General features: G+C 54.2%; 1 protein-coding gene across 4 annotated transcripts in view; it reads right to left on the bottom strand.

Annotated features, from left to right (window-relative positions):
- Positions 1-1,552: 1,552 nt before the first annotated feature.
- Positions 1,553-24,395, bottom strand: part of EBF4 (EBF family member 4) — a 67,418-nt gene continuing 44,575 nt past the window's right edge. For all 4 annotated transcript variants that reach the window (XM_054674381.2, XM_016937330.4, XM_063803171.1 and 1 more), the window contains 11 exons: positions 13,033-13,114; positions 12,145-12,262; positions 11,910-12,043; positions 11,690-11,816; positions 9,878-9,966; positions 9,684-9,749; positions 9,408-9,585; positions 9,126-9,314; positions 5,823-6,020; positions 2,667-2,742; positions 1,553-2,382 (listed from right to left, as the gene is read on the bottom strand). In XM_054674381.2, coding sequence (XP_054530356.1) covers positions 2,672-2,742; positions 5,823-6,020; positions 9,126-9,314; positions 9,408-9,585; positions 9,684-9,749; positions 9,878-9,966; positions 11,690-11,816; positions 11,910-12,043; positions 12,145-12,262; positions 13,033-13,114 — 1,252 coding nt within the window. In that variant the 3' untranslated portion in view covers positions 1,553-2,382; positions 2,667-2,671. The remainder of the gene's footprint in view (positions 2,383-2,666; positions 2,743-5,822; positions 6,021-9,125; positions 9,315-9,407; positions 9,586-9,683; positions 9,750-9,877; positions 9,967-11,689; positions 11,817-11,909; positions 12,044-12,144; positions 12,263-13,032; positions 13,115-24,395) is intronic.

Here is a 24,395-nt window from a genome sequence, read left to right as displayed (position 1 = left end):
TAAACCACAGAATTTTGCTTTCTTACAGTCCTAGAGGCCGCAAGTCACAGGCCAAGGTGCCAGTTGATTTGATTCCTGGTGAGGGCTCTCTTCCTGGTTTGCAGACGGCTGCCTTCTCTGTGTCCTTACCTGACAGAGAGAGCGCACTCTGGTGTCTCTTCCTCTTCTTATAAGACCACAACTTCTATTGGATCAAGACTCTACTCTGATGACCTCGTCCAACCTTAATCACCTCCTTAAAGGCTCCATCCTCAATACAGTCACATGGGAGGTTAATGCTTCAACATATGGATTTTAGGGAGGCACAATCCAGGCCATTGCAAACATGGTAACTGGTTAGCTATGTCTGCCGTGGATGAAGGAAAAGGACAGTTTGGACTCAAATGGTGGCTTGAGCAGCACTGTGGGATTGTTAGGGACAGACATCATGTCTCATTTATATCCACCATGGCACCTGACCCATCCTGGGAACCAGAGTGTGACCACTATCCAGTTATCACCTGTGTCCAGTGCAGATTAGAACTTTGCAGGGCCTCAGCTGGGAGGGCCCTGGGCAATGGGAGCTGCTCAGAGCCAAATAAAGCAGGGCGTGGGCAGGCAGGCTTTGGTGCTCTGAGTGGGAGGCCACGCAAGCACTGAGAATGGGACAGGATGACCAGAAGGCAGCATGACCTCTTGCCCTGTGTCCAGGAGAGATGAATCCCAGGTGCTAGCCAAGGACACCAGAGAAAGAAGTAGAGGCCTCTGAAAGACAGGACCAGCCCATGTGCCCTGGCAAGTGTGCCTGTCCAGAAGGCTGCATTTGCAGGTCATGGACGCATGGGTTGAAAGGGCCAGGGTGTCCAGAGGCCAGAGCCCAGGAGCAGGGCCAGGAAGAGAAAGAGGAAAGCCTGAGGCCTGGGGCTAGACACAGGGCTCACCGGATCATGGGTCAACAAAGTGGCTTTCAGGGTCAGACAGCCAGACCATCGTCCAGGGGACATATCTCAGGGGGACAACTGGGACTCATCCTAGAGGGGTGGGTGGTGGAGTGAATGGGCATAGGAATCCTGCCTCCTTACCCTCCTTCCACCCAAACTCTGAGGCAGGTGAGCCATAAGGTGCCTAGGCCTGGGGGTGGGGGCCGTGGGATGGGATTGGGGTGTGGCTCAGATAAACAGCCCTGGGAGCCACAAGCTGCCCCACCCAGCCCAGGCGTGGCCCTGCAGCCTCTGTGTTGGATTGGATCTGATTTCTGAGCCTCTGGACATCTGGGTCATATTTGGTTTGGTCTGTCCTGGTTCTCAGCAATGTCCTGACAACCACCACTTTGATCTTGACTGGAGAGCTGGGCAGCTGAGTCCTCAGCGGCCCTATTATGCTCCCAGGCAGAGCTCAGGCCTGCTAGCCTGCTCCCCCTCCCCCAACAGTCCCCAAGAACAGACGTGGGGCAGGGAATACTTGCTTTAGTCAAACTCTGGGGCTGCTTAAAAAGCCCGAGGCGCAAGAGGGCTCCCCGGGGGCAGGGTTTGGAGCCTCCTCTAGAGCTGCTGAACTGCTAAGAAAAGCAAACTCACACCAAGGAGGCAGGTGAGAGGCCGGGCGGGCACCACCTGCATCTGGTTTATTGTTCTGTTTTCTCCAAACTTAGCAGAGCAGAATGTGAGGCCGCCTGGGCCCGCTGCATGGGGCCAGCCAGAGTCATTGTGAGTGTGTGGGGCCAGAGTCCATGAGACATCCACCGGGGGAAGACCCCAAATACAGGAGGCCTGGCACCCCCTCTTCTGCCTCCTCCATGCCCAAAGCCCCCACAGGGAGGCATGATGCGGCAAGCATGAGAGTGCAGGTCTCAAAGGAAGTGGGGGCAGCTGCGGGGCCAAGCAGCTGTTGGAAGCTCCACGGGAGCCTGGGCAGGCCTCCCGAGGCTGCAGGGCTCCACCCTTTCGCTGCAGAGAAGTTGGGATGCTGGGCAAGTTGAGATGGGTCAGATGCAAACAGGACCTTTCCAGGTCACTTCTCCCTGAGCTGTCCTCTTTCCCACGGTCCCCATCCCACGCTCCCCTCACTCAACAACCCTGGTCTGCACAAAATCCATCTCTTTCAGAGGAACCAAGACCCAGACAGTGAGGCCCAGAATCCCAGCACCTCCCTGGGATGCTGTCCTGCCAAGAGCATCTGCACAGTGCTGGGGCTTCTGACTACCCCAAGACAGGGAGGCGAGAGAAGCCTGTGGGGCTGCTAGCGGGGAGGCTTGAGCATGGGGTGAAGGCCTCTCCCCGTTCAGCTCACGGGTTGAGGTCTGCCCATGGCCCTGGCCCTGCATCTGTCTGTGCCACCATCCAGGGTGTGGCTGTGAATCCCAGAGGGACCTCCAGTCCGGGCTCCATGGGAACAGCTGCAGACCTGGTGGGGCGAGAGAGGGAGAGAAGAAGGTCGGGGAGGAAGGCTGGCTGCCAGGGGACAGGAAGCCACTTCTCTCTATCTGGTCAGCTTGGGTTACTGGGGTGGGCTAAGTACCTCAGAAAGCTGTCTAGATGGGCCCCGGGGAGGAAGACTTGGACCCCAGCTCCCCATCCCTGTGGGGCTGCTAGCGGGGAGGCTTGAGCACGGGATGAAGGCCCTTAGAGAGCAAGCACATCTCAGGGCCAGGTGGGGCAGGGGGGGGCCAGACCCAGCCAGAGACCTACCGTAATTAGGAGTACGCCAGGCCCTGAAGCCCCCGGGCTGGAGAGTGGAACTTGTCAGAATCCTCAAAAGACTGGTCTGCAGTAGTCAAGGAAAAAGGAGCCATAAGCCATGTGCCACCTGGGAAGCCACCTGCCTGTCACTCTCTGGGCTGGAGACAGCAGGCAGGGGATATAGCACTTTCTGAAGGCAGTCAGCCATCCCTAGCCCTGGCCCACGGCAGCACTGCAGATTGGGGTGAGGGGTGCCTCTCAGATGCTCAGGGGATGCAGCCCACGCCCTTGCTCCCTACCTCCCTCGAGAGAGACGACCCCAGGCTCCTTCTCCCAGGGTGGCCTCCTTCAGAGGGCCCATCTGCTTCCTCAAGCACATGGCCATGTACCAGGGCAGAAAAGGAAAGAGGCCAGCCTCCAGGAGTACTGACTGACATACCCACAGCAGCATCCTCTCTGCCTCCCACACCTACGAAGTTCGTCACTCCACCACTCCCCACCCCTACCTGACCCCTCCCATGGTTCTCTTTGCTGGCAGGAGAAATTGGTGACCCTCTGTTCTCTCCATCCTTCACATTCTAAGCTCCAGACACACCTAAGAAAAATTATCCAAAACTTGGAAATAAGGCAAAAAAAGTGACTGTGTATCCTTTCAAAGCCACCGTAGAGCATTATCAAATAAGCCCATCTTAAGAGTCATCTTATTCTGGGGCATGTGACGTCTTTTGACTTCACGCTACTGGCTAGGGCCCAGGCTTTGCTCGGTTGGATGGATGTTCACTTGGAGGAGGCTGAGAAATGGCCGATGACTTCTCATTGGTAGAAAAGACAGTCCCCAGAGGAAGGTTACAAGTTTATTGCTCTGTAGAAGCAGTTTGCAGCCAGCAATCTTATTTCAGCCCTCCTTGTTTTACTGGCTTCAGTCTCTCACTGTCTCCTTTAAGCCGCTCTGTCATCCTGTTAGCTCCCTCACTGATGAGTTAAATAAATCTTTGGCATATATTTGTATGTTATTTATTTATTTACTTATTTACTGAGACAGAGTCTTGCTCTGTTGTCCAGGCTAGACAGACTGGAGTGCAATGGTGCAATCTCAGCTTACTGCAGCCTTGACCTCCCAGTCTCAAGTGATCCTCCCACCTCAGCCTCCCGAGTAGCTGGGACTACAGGCATGCGCCACCACACCCAGCTCATTTTTGTATTTTTTTTAGAGACGAGGTTTTGCCATGTTGCCCAGACTGGTCTTGAACTCCTGATCTCAAGCGATCTGCCCACCTCGGCCTGCCAAAGTGCTAGGATTACACGTGTGAGCCACTGCATCTGGCCATGTTATGTTCTTAATGTTTTGAACGTGGGCTCCAAATCTCTGCCTTCCCACCCACATACCTTCGGCCTAAGGTCTACTCTATCTAGGGCATTCCTCCCCCACTAAGAACCCCTGCCTTCTTCAAACCTTGCTTGGGCAAGTCCTTCCCTGAATATGGGCTACCCTCTGGATGGGTCACCAAGCAGCCCCCTTGCCCTCCCGCCCTCCCTGGCACAAAAGTCTGTTATTGTTTGAGTCACCATCACAGGCCTGCCTGAACTGTGCAGAGGGGGTTCCCTGGTGGGAAGGGACCCCATTCTGTGTGCAGGGCAGGGCATCAGCACAGTTCTCAGAAGTTTCTGGGCTGCACCTAGTTGCTCTGACTGCCCCCAGGGTAGCCGATTCTGCGGGACGCTGCGGACATGTATCATCCTCAGTTGTTCTCCCAGGCCCTGAGCTTTCCCATCCTCTTTCCAGTGTCCCCGGACTCTCATACAGGGACCCTGGAGCACAGAGGCTCCGTAGAGCATTTTCCACAGCCCCCTCCCCTGTCTCAGCCTGGAGGTTGCCCCACCTGCCCCTGCCTTGGATTTGGAGATGGTTCTGGGGCCCAAGCCACTGGCCTTGCTCTTGTGATAGGCATCCCAGCCTGATCAGCCCCCACATCAGGCTGAGGAAACCATGAGGGTGTCTCTTCCTGCATCTCAAGGTCATTCCCCAGGAACTAATCTCAAGATGCTGTTAGAAAAATACATTTTTGTGCTCAAATAAATTTGCATCTCCTGTTTCCTAGAAGGTTCACAACGTACCCTGGCACATGAAAGGCTCTGACAAATTCTTCAGTAGCCACTTACGTAATTTCAACACTGATTCTTTCCTAATGCTCTGTTGCTCTGACCCATTATTGTCTTGGGGAATACTCAATAGGACGTGCTCTAACCCAACCTCTTCCAGATCAGTGCCCCACAAACTGCACTGCAGCCTTCTGTGTGGGTGTGAACGGTGCCCTTCTGACTCATATATTCATTCAATAATTTGACTATTTATTAAACACCTGCTGCGTGCCAGATTGAGACCTAGGGAATCCCGTGGAAGCATCCCTTAGCCAGAAAACAAAACACCTGTAAGCCTCTTAGGGAAGACACTGGCCCTGGCCCCCACCATCCCCATCAACAAGGACCTGTTCTGCCCCACCCACATCCTGTTGCCTCCTCCTTTTCCACAGCCAGTCCCTTCCTCTGTCCTCCCAGTGAGTTTCCAATCACCACGTGGATAGGAAAGGCTCTGCTGGTTCAAAGGTTCTGCTGCACATGGGTAAAGTGAGAGAACAGCCGTTTCATGAATGGATGTGGGAAGATGACTTGGTCTCAAGTCCTAATCTGTAAAATGCGGGGAGGGAAGCTGGGCTAAGCCTCTTCTAAGGTCAGTCCCCTTCCATCGTCAGCGACCCAGTCCCTCACAGTGGTGTGTGCTACCCTCTGGTGGACACAGGGAGGCACAGGTACAGGCGTGCAGCCCACCAGCTCCGAGGGTCTTTGCTCTGGGCTCAGCTGGATGGGGATGGAGTGTTGGGGTAGTTTCTAGACCTCATCAGCTGTGATTTGAGTCTCTTCCCCTTGGCCAAGTGGTCAACTGAGAGCATCCAGAATGGTGACCATCCCAGGCTGGGAGGCCAGGGGAGAGGGGGCCAGAGGGACCTCCCTGGACCCCAGCAGAGCTCCCTGCTCTCTGTCCTCCAAGAAGAGCAGGTTAGCCAGCATGAGGCACTGGTGAGATGTGGACAGAGCAGGCCCCTGTAGCCCAGCTGCTCCACAAGGGCCCTTCCTTCCTGCCACAGTGAGGCAGGGTGGATCACTTACCTGGAAGCCCCTCTCCGTGGGCTCTGGGGCAGGCCTGGGGTGGGGAGCTTGGGGGGCGCAGCACGGGGGCGAAGGCGCTCCTCTGTTTGACGGCGGAGATCATGTTGACAGGCGAGAAGGAGAAGACGCTGGTGGTGGGGGCAGCGGCCGGGAGTGACATGGAGGAGGCAGCCGCCAGCGGGGGGCTAGAGGGCATGACTCCGGGGCGGGGCGGGGAGGGGCAGGCGCAGCAGGGAAGGTGGTGGGAGACACAACAGGGAGACAGCACCAGAGTGAGCAGCTTGGCTGGGGCCCCACATGGGCTGCTGACACAGGTACCAGGCTCAGACCTCACTGGGAGCTGTGAGGGTCCTGGGCCAGCCCTGACCTCTCAGGGGTTCTGGAGACCTTTTCTCGGGGCTGGGGATGACAGGGCCAGACCAGGTAAAGACAAAAGCAAAACCAGAACATTCAAAAAAACCAAACAGTGGGAGGTACCCCCCAAAAATGAGATGAGCAACAGCTGGACTACTTCAGGATTTCTGCTGAAAACCCCTGGGATTCTGAGATGCTAGGAAACATTTATGAGCCTTGCTTGGGCTGCCAAGGCTAGAGTCATAGTTCAGGAGTCACAGAAGAGCTGGAACAAGTAGTCAGGGATGAAGTTTGGGGGAACGCACAGGCTCCTGTTATAAGCCTCTCTGCCCAACATCACAAACAGCACTCCAACTTCCTCCTCAAATATGCTCTCCTTGCCAATGTTCCCTATGCTCCTCTGTCCCTCTCCCACTTCCCCCTGCACCCTGGGGTACTTTGTTTCCTTACAGTTTAATGCAGGTCCTTGTCATCTCCAGCCTGGGCCCTGGGGGCGGGGGGGGGTGGTCTCCTGAATCTCCCACTTCCAGCTGGTCAATTTTAAAGCAAATTGCAGGGATCTACATCCTCAGATCTTCCTGCTCTCAAACTCCCTAGCCACCCAGGCTGTGGCTTGCCCTCCTGGGAATGGCAAGGGAGCCTCCTGCACACAGACTTTGCCTGCCCCCTCTTCCTGCAGCCTCTTCTCCTGGGGGCTCAGGCCTGGGGCATCGCTGGATCCCACCTTTCTACATCCTCATCTGAACCCAATTCCCTGCCTCTCTCCTGTAAAGACTGGTAAGGCTGTGATCTGAGTATTGTCCAGGCGGCAGGCAGTGGGGTGGGTGGGGCTTCCTGGAAGAAAGCAATAGCCTGAGAAGGCTGCCTTTGGCATCAGAGGGTCCTCCTACCTCCCTTGATACAAGAATGCCTTCAACAGCTGCCCCTCTTCCAAATGCCCTCAGCCTCATCTCCTTTAAGACAGCAGTTACTGCCAGCTGGAGAGGCCCCAGAGCCCGATGAAGGGCTTGAGACCAATGCTAGAAAATGTACTATAGCTCTCAATGCCCAGGGCTCACGGCCACATTTTGTACGTTGCGTAGGTAGTGTGGGGAGTTGTGATTCATTCCAGGGTTGCTGGTGGCTGAAGCAGAAAAACAAAGAGAGACCCAAGCAAACAGCCCCTGAGCCTCTGGCTGGGGCAGTTCTGATGTCACTCCAGGAATGTTCTGGCAAACTCAATGAGAATGACACCCCTTGGAGTCGGGCCACAAAGCACCCTGAACGTGGGGAGTGGAAGGGTACCTGGGTAAGCCTTGGTCAAGACAATATCATGAAATGGGACCAACCCTCCCTCAAGTCCAGTGTGTCTCCAGCTGATGCTGGGTTTAAGCAGCTCTAGAATTCTTGATCTTCTTGCTGAATCGGAAGACCCCAGGTGGGCTGGGTTCTGCACACTGGGGCAGAGTGTTCCTCTACTGTTGACCACAGTGTATGTGATGTTCCATACCCCCACCAGTGTTGGCCCAAGGGGAAAGTTTCAAAACCAAGGGGGTGCCCACAGAGAGGCTGTGAGGGTACTGCCCCAGAACTGAAGGGAAGGAGGAGCAGTCAATCCTGGCCTGAGCAAAGAGCCAGGAGAGGCAGGGGCCTTGGGAGGGACACCAGAAGGCCATGGCCTATGTGGACTCTGGCTTATGGGGCCTTGGGTCCCAGAAGTTGAGCCCAGGCCAGAGGAGAGGGCCAGGCTCAAGCCTTCAGCCAGAAAGCAGGCAGGACACACGCCCTGCAAGGAAAGCCAGGCTGGTGGACAGACAGTGCAGTCTCGGCAATGACAAATATGGGACAGGGAGAGGAGAGGGCACCACGGGCAAAGCCATGACCAGTTCCTTCTGGGACAGCCTTCACCACCTCTCCAGCTCGGCAGAGTCGCCTGGGACTTCAGGGACAATCTCTCTTATGATTGATAGGGAGGCTTCTTGCAGGTGACAGGAGTGGGGGGATCCCCCAAGCCCTGGGCTTTGCACACAGTGGGCGCTTTACAAATGCCTGCTGAATAGCTAAGCTAAAAAGAGCTGTGAACATGCTGATCTGGAACTTGATGATGGAAGAGTCTTGAGGGCAGTGTAAAATGACAAGGCATCAAAGCCGTTCGGAATGTCACTCACTCATGACATACAGACATTGCCTGTCCACCCAGCTCTGAGCTCCCCACTCTAAGAAGCCAGATGGGATGTGGTCAGCGCCCACAGTCAGGGCTGGGACTCCGAAATCACACACTGGCCCTTTAGGCACAGTGGCACATTCAGATCCGAGATCAACCTTAAGCAGGGGGTGGAATTGACCCTATTTGACTGCGAGGAAACAAGTTCAAATAAGTAACTTGCTGAATGCCCGGCAGCTCCTGATTTGGACACTGAAACTCAAATTCTGTCTGATCACACAGAACTCGCTCGCTCTGCCGGACGACATCGCGGGGACCACATCCTCCCCACGCCCACCTGGCCTCTGGAGTCCTGGGAGCTGGGGGGCGGCTGGAAGCCGGCTTCCCTCGAGCCCTGAGTTTCCTTAGGCTTTCGGCAGGCGGCGCCAGCCTCCTCCCCAAGTCCGGGCGCGAGATGGGAAGGGGGCGGTGTCCCAGGTTTCAGATGGACGCCCGCCACCCACTAAAGCCCACTTCAGGGGGACCGGAGGCCTAGAAGCGATGTGCATAACGGATCGGCAAAGAAGGCTAAAAGTGCACGAAGTACTCTGGCCCCAGGACCCCGGGATGCGCAGCCTAGGGGTGGGGTTGAGGTTCTGCGGCAGGGGAGGTCCCAGGCGGGGACGGTGGGCCTGCCCCCGAGGGCTGAGCCAGGGTCGACTCTCACGGCGCCGGCGCCCCAACCTCTCTGGGATGGGCGGGGGCGGGGCTGAGTCCCGTTCCGCTCCCCGTCCCCAGACCTTCCCTCGCGGGCGGGGGACACTCACTGGCGAAGGGCGAGGTGGCGGTGGAGCCATTGAGGAAGCTGGGGGACCCAGGCACGCCGAGGCCGGCCACGCCCGGCGCGCCGTAGCCGCCCAGGCCAGCTCCGAGGCCGCTGCCGTAGCCGCTCTGCTGCGAGCCGGGGCTGGGCGCGAACCCGCGGGGGGACGCGCTGCTGCAGCTGCGCGCGTAGCCTGCGAGAGAGAGCGCGGCCGTCAGGGGGCGGTGCCGGCCGGGGAGGGGCGGTGGCGGGGCCCGAGGACGGCGGGGAGGCGCGGCTCACGCACCCGGCTCGGGCCCCGGGGTGGCGTCCCCGACGGCGATGGCCAGCGGGCTGCTGAAGGCGTTGATGCCCACGACGGCGGGGTGTGGGTGGCTCGGGGCCAGGGGTCCGAGCGGCCCGGGTGCGCGGGGGGTGCTGTACAGAGCCTCGGCCACGTCCGCCGCGCGCTTCAGGAGGAGCTCCTGCGAAGACAAGAGCGGGGCACGGCCGGGGCAGCCGCGGGCGCCGCGTGCTGGGGAGCCCCGGTCCCGGCGGCGCTGGGAGGGCGGAGGCGCCATACCTGGTTACTGCCGGGCACTCCGTACAGGGCTTCTGCCAAGTCGGCCGCCCGCTTCAGCAGCACTTCCTGGGGACAGGGGGAGAGACAGCGGGACGGAGGGGCAGCCCCTGGGGGCGACGAAGGGGCCCTCGGGAGCCCCTCCTCACCCCCTTGCCCACAGGACACCCTCAGCCCCGCCCCACCCCTCTGAGTACCTTGGGCAGCCTCTCGGGGTCTCCGGGGTGTCTGGGAATGACTTTCTGTAGCCTCTGGAATCCGTAGTCAATGGTGGGCTCGTTCAGAGCTGGGGAAGGGGGCGGCGTTTGGAGGACGTCTCCCCCGCAGCCCCCCACTCCCAGGGTGAGACGCAGGGCGCCAAAAGCAGGCCAGCGCCCAGTCCAGGAGCCTCGCTGCAGCCCCCTCCACCAGGCCCAGCCCAAGTCCCCCGGAAAACTCCAGGCACGCCCGGCAGCGAGGTTCAGGGAAGTTTCAGTTCTTTCGTTTGTTTATTCAACAAATATTTACTGAGCCAGCCTCTGTCCTCGGCCCTAGGCGCTTGGCATGAACACACATGCACCCATTTGTGATTAGAAAAAAGGGAAACCGTATACACATATGAGTTACAGTCCTAAGGGCAGGACTCGATGGAGAGTCTTCTCTTTTCATCTGGCCAAATCAGGAGTTTATTATAAAAAAGAAAAAACTTAACAATCTCCATTTATCACGGCTCAAGTGGACTCTCTGCAGCATCTGAAGGCTAGAGGTTTGCACGCACCCCAGGGAAGCAACTGGAGAAGTGGGTGGCTTGGGCTGGGGCGGGAGGATGGAAGTAGAGAAGATCCGGCCAGCGGCCAGATTCTACATTGCATCTCCACGTGTGTTGTGTTCACTGCTTACCCTGGCGTTGTGCAAGGGGTGTGTGTGTATGCGCGTCTGACCCAGATCCCCACGCCCTTCTCCTCCTCCTTCCCCTTTTCCTGATCCCCGCACCGCCCTTTTCAGATAGCCTGGCCCCGACCTAATCCACCAGTCTCAAAGCCCTACCTTCACCTCTAATCCTGACTTAGTGAATTTCCTTTAGTTTCCCGGCAAAGAGAAAGCACTCACTTCTGGGGCTCGGTCCTTATCATTCCTTCTGCAACCACCCTTCCTTCCCCAGGTCAACCTCCCCTCTCAGCCCTCGGGTTTCGGTTTAGCCGGGCTCAGCAGACACTCCCTACCAAAGTTTTCCTTGATTGTCAGCCCCTTGACCGTGTGACCCCACCCACCCCATGAGGTTCTCTGCTCAGCCTTTCCGCGTTAGACTGGAGCTCCGGGGAGGCTAAGTAGGGTCACTACCGAGTGTCCCTCGAAGGGCTCGATGAGCATCGGTGCGGGGGGCTGCGCGATGGTGGGGACTGCGGTGGGGTGGAGAGGAGAAGTGGGTGGCTTAGCTGGGGCGGGGCGGGAGGATGGAAATGGAGAAGACTCGGCCAGCGGCCAAATAGAGCCAGGCTGGGGGGTTCTACACTGCCTCTCCACGTGTGTTCACTGCTCGCCCTGGCGTCGTGCAAGGGGTGTGTATGTACGCACGTGTGTGTGCGTGTACATGCAGAGTGAGGCCTGGGGTAGCGTGGGGGAACCAAGAGACCCAGAGAAGATTCGGGGAGCAGCGACCCCATTGGCATCTTTGGAATAAACATCCCTTTGGAGAGGCTCTAAACCCTGGAGAGTCTGCGGGCGGGAGACACAAAGTTCAGGAGGTGAGATGGCTGAGGGAGTAAGAATGTTGGTTGTGGGGGAGACTTTGCCCCGGGGAAGGGACTAAGGAGCCAGAGGCCAGGGAGGGAAACACAGAGCCAGGGAAAGACGGTCCTGCGAGCGGAGCGATCACAGGCATAGGTGGTTAAAGAAGCCCGAGGCCGCCTAGGGGGCGTGGCCACAGCGTAGAGCTCGGCTAACTCCTAACACCAAGAACGGAGATCAGTGCGCAGGGCGGGGCTCCCTCCGCGCACCTTAGACCTCCACTCCCCCGCCCGACTCCTTACCTGTGTAGACAAAGCGGCCGGGGCATCCCTTGCAAAACTGCTTGGACTTGTAGGAGAGGGTCACCTCCACCACCCCGGGGATGTGCCGCGGGGGCGTCTGCACCCGGATGGCGTGGGGCGTGATGAGCTGCGAGGGGAGAGGGGAGGCCTGCAGGTCCCGCACCGGCGAGGGGAGGGCCCAGCCCCTAGGCCCAGAGGGAGACTGGCGGGGTTGGCCCACCTCGCTCCACACGAGCACGTTTCCGAACACGACCTGCAACCCGTCGAAGAAGTTGTCGCCGATGACAATGACGGTGGCGCCGCCCGTGGTCCAGCCCTCCCCGGGGCTGATGGCCTTGATGCAGGGGGTGGCAGCTGGGAGGCAGGAGAGGACCCAGGTCAGGGGACCGCGCTGAGGTGGGGCCTGGGGGGCTGGCTGGGCCCGCGGCGGCCGGGGCTGGGCCGGGGGTCCTGACCTTCGGAGGGGTCCAGGCGGCGCGCCCTGCGGCCATGCTTGGAGTTGTTGTGCACAAACATGTTGTCGGACACGGCCAGCACGTGTCCGTCCACGCTCACCGTCGTGGACACCACCACCTGCGGGGAGAGCCGAGGCCAGCCTGGCTGGGGCCCTCGGGGGCTCCCGGGAGGGGAATGTGGTGGGGAACCAGCACCTTGAGGCTGGTGGTTGGATGCTGGAATTTAGGGTCACTGGTGGGAGGAAGAGGGCTTCAATCCTGCAGTGTCTGAGCTGGTGGAAGGGGGCCAGCTGGATCAGGTGATACCCCCAGATGAACTGACTCCCCAGGCGCTACAAAAATAAAGACCCCTGAAAAAACTGGCTCCTTAGGCAAAGAATGGCTACTGTTTTTGCATACACAGAATGCTGGGTTGTATCCACGGACCTCCAAGCCAGGAATGGGGTCTTAGGCAAGTGGAGGTGGGCAGCATCAGCCGGAGAACTCAGCAGCAGGAGCCCCTGCCCTATTCTGGGGAGAAAACTGGGGCTGCCTTCTTCCCCCGCCCTGCACTGAGAGGGGTGTGCAGCTTGGGGATGTGCTAAGGGCAGCTGCTCTCCGCTTCATGCTATGCAAATTGCCTGGGTCGTTAATCATGTAAAAATGTCACAATTAGCATCTTCTTAAGTGGGACTCTAATGAAGCCTCCCTTGGCAGCCAGCACAAGTTGAGAAGGAGCTGCCCCACCCCCAGCAGGCACCAACCAGGCTGGGGAGGCACAGGGCTGGGCAGAGATCTGCCTTGGAGGCCTTTCCCAGGGTGGCAGGGTCACAGCCTTCCCTTCCCCCTCCCCTCCCCTCCATCAGGAATGGGTGGGGTTGCAAGGGGAAACCCTCTCTCCAGACCCACCTGGAAGCGGCGCATGTCTCTGGGATTCCCCGCATTCTTCAGGCAGTTCTGGTTGCATTTGAGGAAGAACTTGAGGAAGAACCTGAAACAGTGTGGTCGGTGGGCTCAAGGGTCAGGGGGTTCTGGAAACAGATGAAGATCCAACTGCTCCCTGCCATGCCCCCTTCCCGCAGGATGAGTGCCCTCTGCCTGCTCCCACTCAGGCACACATCCCATATTCCCATCATGGCCTCCATATACCAGGGTGCCTGATACACACCAGACAGACCCATCACAATGACAACTTCGCTACACAACCATACACACCGTGTGCTGATCACACAGTGCTTATTTATGCCACAAAGTGTATGTTTAGCACTCCCACACAGTATATATTCACCATGAAGAGTCAGTCCACTATATACACTACCTATACCTATTACTCATTGTACCCAACACACTGTATACCCATCACACATACAATATATGCTCCATATGTGGCGTGTACGCACACATACCCCATGTAATGTTATCACACACTGTGTATACGTCACCGTATATGCTCATCACCCATATAGCACATCTGCTATACAACACATCCCTCCCCAGAGTATACCCATCACCCACACCATGTACACTCCTCAGACACAGCACATTCTTTGTAGACACTGTTTATGCCTTGTATACTATTACTCACAAAATACAGCCATCACACACACTCGGGGTATAACCTTCACACAAGCATAAACAACATGTACTCCACATATAGCCTGCACTCATCCCACACATATGGCATACTAAGCAGACACAGAGCCTGTACCCATCATGCACGGTGTATGCCCGCCCTACACAGTATATGCACAGAGAAATAGGAAATACACAGAACAAATACATTAATACACATTTTATGTTGTAAATGATTACCCAAAATATAGTGATTGCAAATACTGTAAAGCCATCCCGTATAGCAGATGCCCCCAGCAAATTCACCTCCCACATGGCATATCCTCCTCCCACACATTTTATACCCATTATACACGTAGGAAAAGCTTAATCATACAGAGCACATCCCCACCATATACACATGGCGTATCTGTCAGACATGTGGTACAGAGACACCGTGAATGTCTTCTTTTTTACACAGAGTTATTGGGAAAAAACACACATGCGCTGATGAGGTTGCTTTTTAGACAAACACACATGAGCACTTTGCCCTTCTCTCCTTCCTGGCAGTTGGCTGGGAGGGTGGGTCCTTGGTCCTGTCACCTACCAGTAAGGTAGCCGTGGACAACATTCTGGCTGTTGTACTCTTTTTTTTCCCGTTTGTTTTGTTTTGTTTTTTGTTTTGAGACAGAGTCTTGCTCTGTTGCCCAGGCTCGCCATGTCTCACTGCAACCTCCACCTCCTGGGTTCAAGCAATTGTCCCTGCCTCAGCCCTCGGCTTCCCGAGTTACAGGGGATTACAGGGGGATTACAGGGGCCTGCCACCACGCCTGGCTACTTTTTGTAGTTTTAGTAGAGACGGTGTTTTGCCATGTTGGCCAGGCTGGTCTCGATTCCTGACCTCAGGTGATTCACCCACCTCGGCCTCCCAAAGTGTTGGGATTACAGGCATGAGCCACTGCACCCAGCCCTGTTTAACTCTTAGTAAACTCGGAATATGATCAGTGTCTGCCTTATGCCTTATAGCACTCTGTGAGCATCTGGGAAGATACCCTTTACAAACTGTAGAGTGCGGGGCTAACGTCTGCAGTAGGTCCTGATATGTGGAACAGCCTCCTGGGCCACTGTATGAGTTTCTCCAGTCAGTCAGCTTCCTCATTTTACCTCCACCCAACTGGGAGATATTTTTACCATACTATTTACTAAAGCAAATACAAGAGTCCCAAACCTGGGGTGGAACTTTAACCACTGTATAGTTACTCAGGTACTACTTATATACCCCAAATTTGAATGTTCATTTAATTCACCAGAGTTGCCTCCAAAGTCTGCAAACATTAAATTTCTGTTCAGAGGAAAATTTGTTACAGGTCCTGAAAGCCCAGTCCCCAAAAAGGAGGTCACCAAGTGCTGGGAGGAGTAAGCACCAGCCCTGGAACTGAGGTGTCCCCAGCAGGCAGCCCCTCCTTGGGAGCTGGTGGCAGTCACCTTCCTAGAGATACCTCTCCCTGGGGTCCTGCCTCTGTCTACATTCTCAGCACTTGTCATGTTCCCCCACAGTGGGCACTCCCTATATTTCCCAAATGGTGCACCCCTACAGTGTAGACAATCCATTTACCCCTACAGGATACCCTGCAGTGCAGACAGCTGTTATGCCCCCAAACAGTAGTCACCAATGTGTAGATGCCATATATATCCCTATGGGTCACCCCAAGGTGCAGACACCTTCAGTGCTCCTGAGAGGTACACCTGCACAGTGGACGCACTCCATTTCTCTCTTATTAGTTACTATAGTAATCACTCCCTACACCCCTTATGACACCCCATGGTGTAAATACACTACACCCACATGTGCGACATGTTCCTCATCCATGCCCCACATTCACATGTGACAGAGTATAGACTCCCTACTCACACACACAGGCAGACCAGCTCATTTAAATTAAGTACTCGTGTGCTCGGTCCTTTGGCAGGTGCTAGATGGAGGGAAAAACACCAGGATGGGGCATGGTCTCTGTCCTAAAGGGATTGAAGGCTCACCTTTGGATACCACTGAAGATGCGACAAGCATAGGACTGCACCAAAAGATGACACATGTGCCCACTGCACCCCACTCCACTCAAACCTACAGAATCAAGAGGAAGCGTCCTTGGGAAGGGGCCAAGATAGGGGCTCTGGCCAGGCCTGGACTCTCTGCGTGACCCAGGGTAGGTAAATCCTTCCACACCCATGAAGGGAGAGTAGCTATTGACGGCTGCCGTGACACCTTCTAGTCCTGCCTCTGGGACATCCTTTACTTCTGCCCTCCCCAAGGCTGTGGTTTCCTGCTCCCTCACTGGCCCTTCCCCAAGCCTTTGCTCAGCAGGTCTTACCACTGTCCCTTTACAGTACAGGTTTCATTTGTCCTTTGGGTCCACACCAATTCTCACGCCCTGTACAGCCACCGTTTTCTGGCCACTCTAGGTTTCAAGTACCGCCCCTCCCTGAGAGCCCTAGGGCCCTGCCAGCACCTCTGTCTATGGGGACACCTCAGTGTTTGAGCCTGGCTAGCATTACCTGCAGAGTGTGGGTGAGTAAAAGCAGCTGCACAAGACCATGGCCTGCAGTGGGGGCTGAGGGTCAGTCCCCTTCTCCCTTCCCTTTGGGCCTGTCCTCAGAGCTAGCACATAGTTGAAGCCATCCATGGTGTGGCTGAAACCTCACTCCCTTCCAGCTGGTAGTCCACAAGGCTTCTCCCAGTCAGAGAGCCTGCACCACCCCCTAAGACCAGCAGCGTCAGCGTCACCTGAGACCTTGCTACAAGTGTAGAATCTCAGGCCTCCCCTCAGACCTGCTGAGTCAGAATCACATCTCTGCATTCATACGCCCTCCAGGTGATGCTGGTGCACCCTGAAGTTTGAGAACTACTGCACTGGAGCTGCGCTACCCATTACTATAGCCACCAGCCCCACGCGGCATGAACCCTTGCAGTGTGGCTAGTCCGAACTTGAGATGTGCTGTAAGTGTAAAGCACACATCAGATTTCCAAGACTTAGAAAAAAAGAATATAAAATAATTCATCAGTAATCTTTTATGTTGATTTCATGTGGGAATGCTCATCTTTTAGATATATTGGGTTAAATAAAATGTATTATGATAATTAGTTGTATCAGTTTCTTGTGGCTACTGGAAAATTTAACATTACATATGTGACTTGAGGCCTTGCTCAGTGGCTGATGCCTGTAATCCCAGCATTTTGGGAGGCTGAGGTGGGTGGATGGCTTGAGGCCAGGAGTTTGAGACTAGCCTGCCCAACGCTGCGAAACTCCATCTCTATTAAAAATATAGAAATTAGCTGGGCGAGGTGGTGCATGCCTGTAGTCCCAGCTACTCAGGAGGCTGAGGCACGAGAATTGCTTGAACGGGGGAGGTGGAGGTTGCAGTGAGCCAAAGTTGAGCCACTACACTCCAGCCTGGGTGACAGAGTGAGACCCTGCCTCAAAAAAAAAAAAAAAAAAAAAAAAAAGAAAAAAGAAAAGAAAAAAGCATATTTACATACATATGTGGCTTGCTTGCATTATATTAATATCGGACAATGCTTCACTGGAGTGTATGTCTCTAGGGGAAAGTGACTCACATTTACTATTGATTGATTGGAGCACAGACTATAAAGTTAAGTGCTAATTTGTAGAAAACTGATAAGATACAAATGATATTTGTCAGTGGGAGCTAAAAATTTTGATGACCTGATACAAAAATTAGCCAGGCGTGGTGGCAGGCACCTGTAATCCCAGCTACTTGGGAGGCTGAGGCAGGAGAATCACTTGAACCCGGGAGGCGGAGGTTGCAGTGAGCTGAGATCACGCCATTGCACTCCAGCCTGGGGGACAAGAGTGAGACTTCATCTCAAAAAAAATAAATAAATAAAAAATAAATAAAAACTTTGATGACCTGGAGGTAGAGCATGGAAAGACAGATAATAGAGACTGGGAAGGGTGAGTTGGGGGGCGGGGAGTGAAGAGAAGTGGGTTATAGGGTACAAATAGCAAGATAGAAGGAATAAACTTGATGTTTGATAGCAGAGTGGGGTGACTATACTTAGCCAAAATGTATTGTACCTGTGTGATGGACACCCTAAATATCTGGATTGGATCACCACACATTGTATACTTTCACTTGTACCCTGTGAATTTATACCTCCCGCCCCCAAATTCATATGACTTGGAAACAAATGATATTTTTCAGGAGAAGTAAATAATTTCTGTTTGGTGGAGAAATTAGCCCTAAAGATGATAAAATTGTCCTATGGACATTAACTAGCTTTATATCTAATTTGGCCATCTTATTCCAGTATTTTCCACACAATCCCTTGCCTCTCCCTCCCTCCCCTCAACCCCTTTCCATATACGCATGCACTCACACACTCGCACATGTATCACTTTCTCTTCGTCTTCTTTGAATCAGCTTTGCCATCCCATTGGTTCCCTCATCAATAAGTTATAGAAAACTTTGACACATGCTCAGTAGCAATTTGTATGAGAATCATGCTTTTGACATTTTGAAGACTGTGCTTTGGCAAAGGTGACCCACCCCTAAAGGCTCCTGCCTTCCAAGGCTGGACCTGGAATTAGAGGACTTCCGTTGGGGTCTAGAACCAGGAGCAGTGCCTGGGCTCTCCCCTGGACCTAGAGTGACTGCCGACCCTCCGGGTGCCGCTGCCTGGTCCTCTCCTTGCCCACCAGGGGGAGACAGGCACACCGCAGAGGCTGGAAGGGCGAACGTGAGGACAACCCAGGAGAATTCTCCCTTGGCTGACGCCCAGGGGGTGACACTTTATTCCACCTGAGCAGTCAGGGAAGGATGAGAATGGAGTCAGGGAAGAAGAAGGAGGGGCAGCAGGTCCTCCAAGCCATGTCTGCACAGAGGCCAGATGCGGGGGCTGGGGACTGGGGGAGAGTGAGAGACCCGGTGGGCAGGGGAGTTGGAGGGAGACACACACATGGAACACATGTGGACATGGGAACTGCGGGCAGGTGTTCCCCTTGAAAGAAGAGAGCCTGGGAAGGGGCTGGGTAAGTGAGGACAAGGTTCTGGGCCTGGGACACCCTGTAGGGACTTGAGGCAGGAAGGAATGTGCACTTTGTTGAGGGGCTTGAAGCCCTGCTTGTCAGCATGGAACCACCCCCCACCTCTAAAGCTTCAATGAGCCTGGGGGTGTTCTCTGAGCACCCCTCCCCACTCCTGGCCCTATGGGGCTGAAAAGGAGTCTAGGAAAGCCCCTTTTTCCTGACCAGGATGGGGGCAGGGGGCAGGGAGTGGGGAGGAGTAAAGTGAGCCCAAGTCCACAGCCCTCTCTGACCTGAGGATCCCCATGGAGGGTGACCACTGCAGGACCAGTGCTCAGTGCCATCCCACTGTGGCCATGAGGCTCTTGGAGGGCATGGCTTCCTAATCCAGACCCCACAGAAAAGGGAGTAAGGGAAAGGCCAAGTCCCAGAAGCTTCCATTAGGATTACTGGAAGAAAACACCATAAATACAAGCATGACTTACAAATAAAATGCATTAGGGAGGTAACTATGCAAAAACAAAACAAACAACAAAAAAAGAAAAACAGGGAACCAGGTCTAACCCATCAGGCACTCAGCAGCTTAGCAACTGCCCAGAACGCTGCTGAGTTTGTCACTTTGGCATTATCTTGCTCAATCCCCCAGGTCGTGTCGGTCTGCAACCATTCCCACTTTACGGATGAGAAAACCAAGGCTAAGCTATTGACTGTGACTTGACAAAGTCACAGTCAATGCTAAAGTCAGGATATGAAAACGGGTCTTTATGAACCACTGATGCCGACAAGAGTCCTAAAAGTCCTTCTAAGTGGGGCTCTCAGAGTCCGACCCAGGCTGGTACTGCAGCGGCAAGCCCGCCTTCAAAAGCAGCTCTGAGAGGCAGGCTGTGTGGGGACCAGGATAGTATGTTGTGGGGATTTCCTCGAGGTTACAAATTCAACAGGGTTGCAGAGGACAAACTCAGGTCCTCTTGCTCCTAGTTTTGGGCTTTTGGCTGTTGTGACTGCTGCTATCAGTCGAGAAGATCTTCAGTATTAAAAAACAATGGAACCAATAGTTAAAAATTGTTCTAGCTCATTGGGGCTATATGGGCTTCATTATTCCATTCGGCCTGTATTCCACATTCTCAATAAAAACTTTAATGAAAGACCAGAAGAAGAGCTGTGAACAGTGGTCATCCAACTAATGAAGTATCTAAAGGATGGTAGTTGTGCATCACGACTCTGATGCCTGTGACTTAAAGGAAAGCTCAGAGTAGTTCACCCACACACCCACCTTACCACATCCTGAACTTAGTTTAGCCTTCATAATCATGTCTATAAATGCTTTTTATTCCTCCCCATAAAAACAGCTCAAGATGAAATGAAAAGAAACGTCTTGTCCATGGAGTATTTCCTACCAAAGAAGCAAACTCTGGGTTGAGTATGGCTAAAGTGCAAACATTTAACTTATGCACTACTTCTCAGGGGTGACACCATTGCATTAACTCCCCAAGCACAGTGCTTTACTCAAAAGAGACACTCAGTAGAGAAGGCAAGTGTGAAGGCAATTGATGTGAATCCACTGTTAAATTCTAGGTTTTCAGCGGGTAGAGGGCAGAGTGGGATGGAGCTGCCTTTTTTTTTTCAGTCAGGGTCTCGCTCTGTCGCCCAGACTGGAGTGCAGTGGTGTGATCTTGGCTCACTGCAGCCTTGACCTCCCAGGCTTAAGTGATCCTCTCACCTCAGCCTCCTGAGCAGCTGGGACTACAGGTCACACTACCATGCTCAGCTAATTTTGTTTATTTTTTGTAGAGACGGAGGTCTCAGTACGTTGCCCAGGCTGGTCTCAAACTCCTGGGCTCAGGCGATCCTTCTGATTCAGCCTCCCAAAATGCTGAGGTTACAGGCATGAGCCACCATGCCTGGCCTGGAGCTTCTTTTGGAAGACAACGTCCAGGAACTTTACAGTGAGTTGATGCCTGCCTGATTCCCTCATGCCCCAGCTGCAGTGTAGACTGTCAAATGGCTCACAGCTGCCCTGAGGTAATCTGAGAATTACCTCAGCCAAGAGCATATACTCCCCACCAGTAGCCCACAGCCAATGACAGATTGACATTACAAGGAGGACCAACTCTCTGGCCATTCACACTCCAGACCTCTGCATGGGACAGGCTGATGCTAGACTCCGACCGAGACCACCTCCTTGTTTAAGCTCCCTCTATGCTCATTCCTTTTCTCCTGAGAGCTCTCCTTTGATAAACCTCTTTCACAAGAATCCCCATCTCAGGCTCTGCTTCCAGGAATCCCACCCTAAGAAAACTTAGGTCACAGAGCTAAGGCTTTTCACCAGCTTTTTCTTCCCTGCATCCCCATGAGATACTTAGGGCTGAAATTATGTTCTCACTTCCAAAGAGAAAGCTGTCAGTAACTCAAAGAGCTGGAAGGAGAGCCCGAGTGCATTTTCCACTACAGGACTGTCAGGGGCAAGGAAGAACGTGTCTAGATTACAGTGCTCCCTAAGGGGACTTTTTCCAGAATGATATGCATTAGCCACACACGGCTACTAAGCACTGTAAATGTGGCTAGTGCAACTGAGGAACTGAATTTTATTTCATTTTCATTAACATAAATCTTTTTTTTTTTTTGAAACGGAGTCTCGCTCTGTTGCCCAGGCTGGAGTGCAGTGGCATGATCTCGGCTCACTGCAACCTCCACCTCCTGGGTTCAAGCGATTCTCCCGCCTCAGCCTCCTGAGTAGCTGGGACTAAAGGCGACTGCCACCATGCCCAGCTAATTTTTGTATTTTTAGTAGAGACAGGGTTTCACCATATTGGTCAGGCTGGTCATGAACTCCTGACCTCCGGTGATCCACCCGCCTTGGCCTCCCAAAGTGCTGGAATTACAGGCGTGGGCCGCTGCGCCCAGCCATTTTAATGAACATAAATCTAAATAGTCACATGTGGCTCGAGACTACCATATTGGACAGTGCAGATCTAGAAAGAAGGTAGGCAGTGAATGGATATACGAGCTGGGGCAGGATGTTCCAAACAACAGTGTGTCCTGTGAAGGCCTTGGGAAAGACAGCAGATTAAGAGTGAAGGGTAGATTAAATTGGATATGTGTTTCCAAGCCCAAAGCTGGCACTGCAGCCTGAGATGGGGAAATAAGGGGACAGGGATCCCCCGCTAATTTTTATCCTAAAAGATTTGTCTTGGACTCCCATGAGCCTCCGAAGAAACTGAAGCAGTTTCTGGCTCTCCAGCGTGTTCATTGTCTGCTTCTCTCTACCCTCAGCTCAGGGACAGAGGAGGACACAGAGGGCTGGGCCATTCATCCCCTCATTCATTCCATACACCCACTTAAAAAGATTTATTAAATACCTTCTATGTGTTAGGCACTGCGGCATTGTATAAAATCTTAAGGAAATTACAACCCAACAGGAAAGAGAAACTCAGGAAGACAGAGTGGTGGGCACGGCAGGAGGATGTGCCAAGTGTAATCTGCAGTGGCCACTTATTTTGCCTAGGGGAGGTGGAATGCTTCCTAGAGCTCCAATTTGGTCTTGGGTGTTGGGTCTTGGAGGATCTCACCGAGAAGTAGGAGGCAGGGCCCTCCATGCAAAGGGACTAACAGCTCCACCACGGGGCAGACGGCTCACTCGATCAGTGGTGCCTGACAAGACTGAGGAGGGCAGCGTGGCTTGGGGCCTGGGGTTGGGACCAAATCATGCGGGACTTGGATCCTCTGGGTGATGGGGGGGCTGCAGGGGATGTCTCCCTTCAGGCAGAAACAGGCACCAAAGGGCCTACGCTAGAGAAGGGAAGGGAAATGAGGAGCTTACTGTAATAGTTCAGGCCCATGTGGGGTTGGCCCAGGCTGCTTCCTGGTCTTAGCCTGCGGTAGAAGCCAAGACAGTCCCCAGGGCCATAGCCACCTGCCAGGCCTGGACCTGGCCTCCCCACCATGATCCCCACCCGGGTAGAGGTGGCTGCAGTGCAGATGGGCTGGGGGACTATAAATAGCCAGGGCGCATACATTAGCATGCCAATGCACCCGCACCCCATCCTCTATGCTAATGGCCCACCATGCGCCTGAACACCTTCTGTTCCCCTGCATGCATTTGCATGCACAATTAGCATAATCTTGTATAATTAATGAACAGCGTCAATTTTAGCTCCTAAGTAATTTGATTAACATGTTGATAGGGCACTTACTAGGCTCTCCAAACCTCAGGGCTGGGCATGGGGCCTGAGGAGAAGGGGAGGGGGTGTGGAGAGACGGCTAAGGGGCCCCCAGCTGCCCACCAAGAGTGGCAGTGGCTCCACTTTCCCCAAACCAGGCCTGAGGGGAGAGGAGGAAGGGTGGAGTGGCCACTGATGGGAGGCCTCTGGGCATGCCACATGCAGCGGCAGGAAGGGGCTGGTGCATGGTCACCATGGTGTGCCTGTGTGGACACAGATGTACACATGCGCCCACACAAGTCCTCTCAAGCCTGGGGAGTCTTCTGTGAATGCAGGCTATCAGAGTCCACAGGAGGAACAGAAGAGAAGGAGAGAGAGAGAAAAAGGAGGGAGGAGGGGGGATGGGGCATGGACGGCAGCAGAAGCCATAGAGCTGGAAGGGGTGCTTGCAAGTCAGAAAGAGATTTAAAGGAGAAGGTGGGAGTCTGAAGGAAAGAAGTTGTGGGTTCCTCTGGCCTTGGGCAGAGGTGGTGGTGTAGATGAGCCCCAGGCTCTAAGACCAGAGACCTTGGCACCTCTTATCTATGAATCAGGTGAGAGGTGGGTAGCGGGTATTAGCAAGGCCTAGCATCTTCTACAATTCCCCAAGCACCCAGGGCAGAGAGAACAGACAGAAGATTAAGTGAGAATGTCCCCCTTCCTATTCAGAGAAAGACCTATCCCCAGCCTGGGATGTCTACCCCTGACTGTGGGCTCTGGCTCTGGAGGCAGGACGTTCCTCCTTGGTTCCCACTGAACTTTTTTTTTTTTTTTTTTTTGAAATGGAGTCTCGCTCTGTTGCCCAGGCTGGAGTGCAATGGCGCGATCTCGGCTCACTGCAACCTCTGCCTCCTGGGTTCAAGTGATTCTCCTGCCTCAGCCTCCTGAGTAGCTGGGACTACAGGTGCCATTTTTTTTTTTTTTCACATTTTTAGTAGAGACGGGGTTTCACCATGTTGGCCAGGCTGGTCTCAAACTCCCGACCTTAAGTGATCCGCCCACCTCGGCCTCCCAAAGTGCTGGGATTACAGGCGTGAGCCACTGCGCCCGGCCTGAACTTTCTTGCTGCCGTCCAGGCTCAGCTGCACTTACTCTAAGATGATCGGTAAGGGTGGGGTGGCAGGAGGGTAAGAAATGACTCTGAGGCAGTCACTGTGCTGGGCACCGCATGAATACATCCTACTAACTCCACAGCATCCTCTCCTTCCCAGAATCACAGGAGGCTCATTGGTCAGCTCTATTTTACACATTAGGGAACTGAAGCTGTGGGAGGTGAGAACCTGCTCCCAGTTACATAGCCAGACATCCCAGGTTGGCTTGCGTCCCCAACCCTCAATAACTCTCCACTTTGTGGAGAAAGCTTATTATTCAAGTTGCAGGCGGTTCACTCACTAGCCGCCTCCACTCCACCTATTATGGTTCCTAGGCTGCCTCATGCCTGCGGTCCCCCTCTTCCCCCAATCTTCTTTTCTTTTCTTTT

This window comes from Pan troglodytes, chromosome 21 (assembly GCF_028858775.2).
Source record: "Pan troglodytes isolate AG18354 chromosome 21, NHGRI_mPanTro3-v2.0_pri, whole genome shotgun sequence".
NCBI lineage: Eukaryota > Metazoa > Chordata > Mammalia > Primates > Hominidae > Pan > Pan troglodytes.
This window is presented reverse-complemented; position numbering and strand designations above follow the sequence as displayed.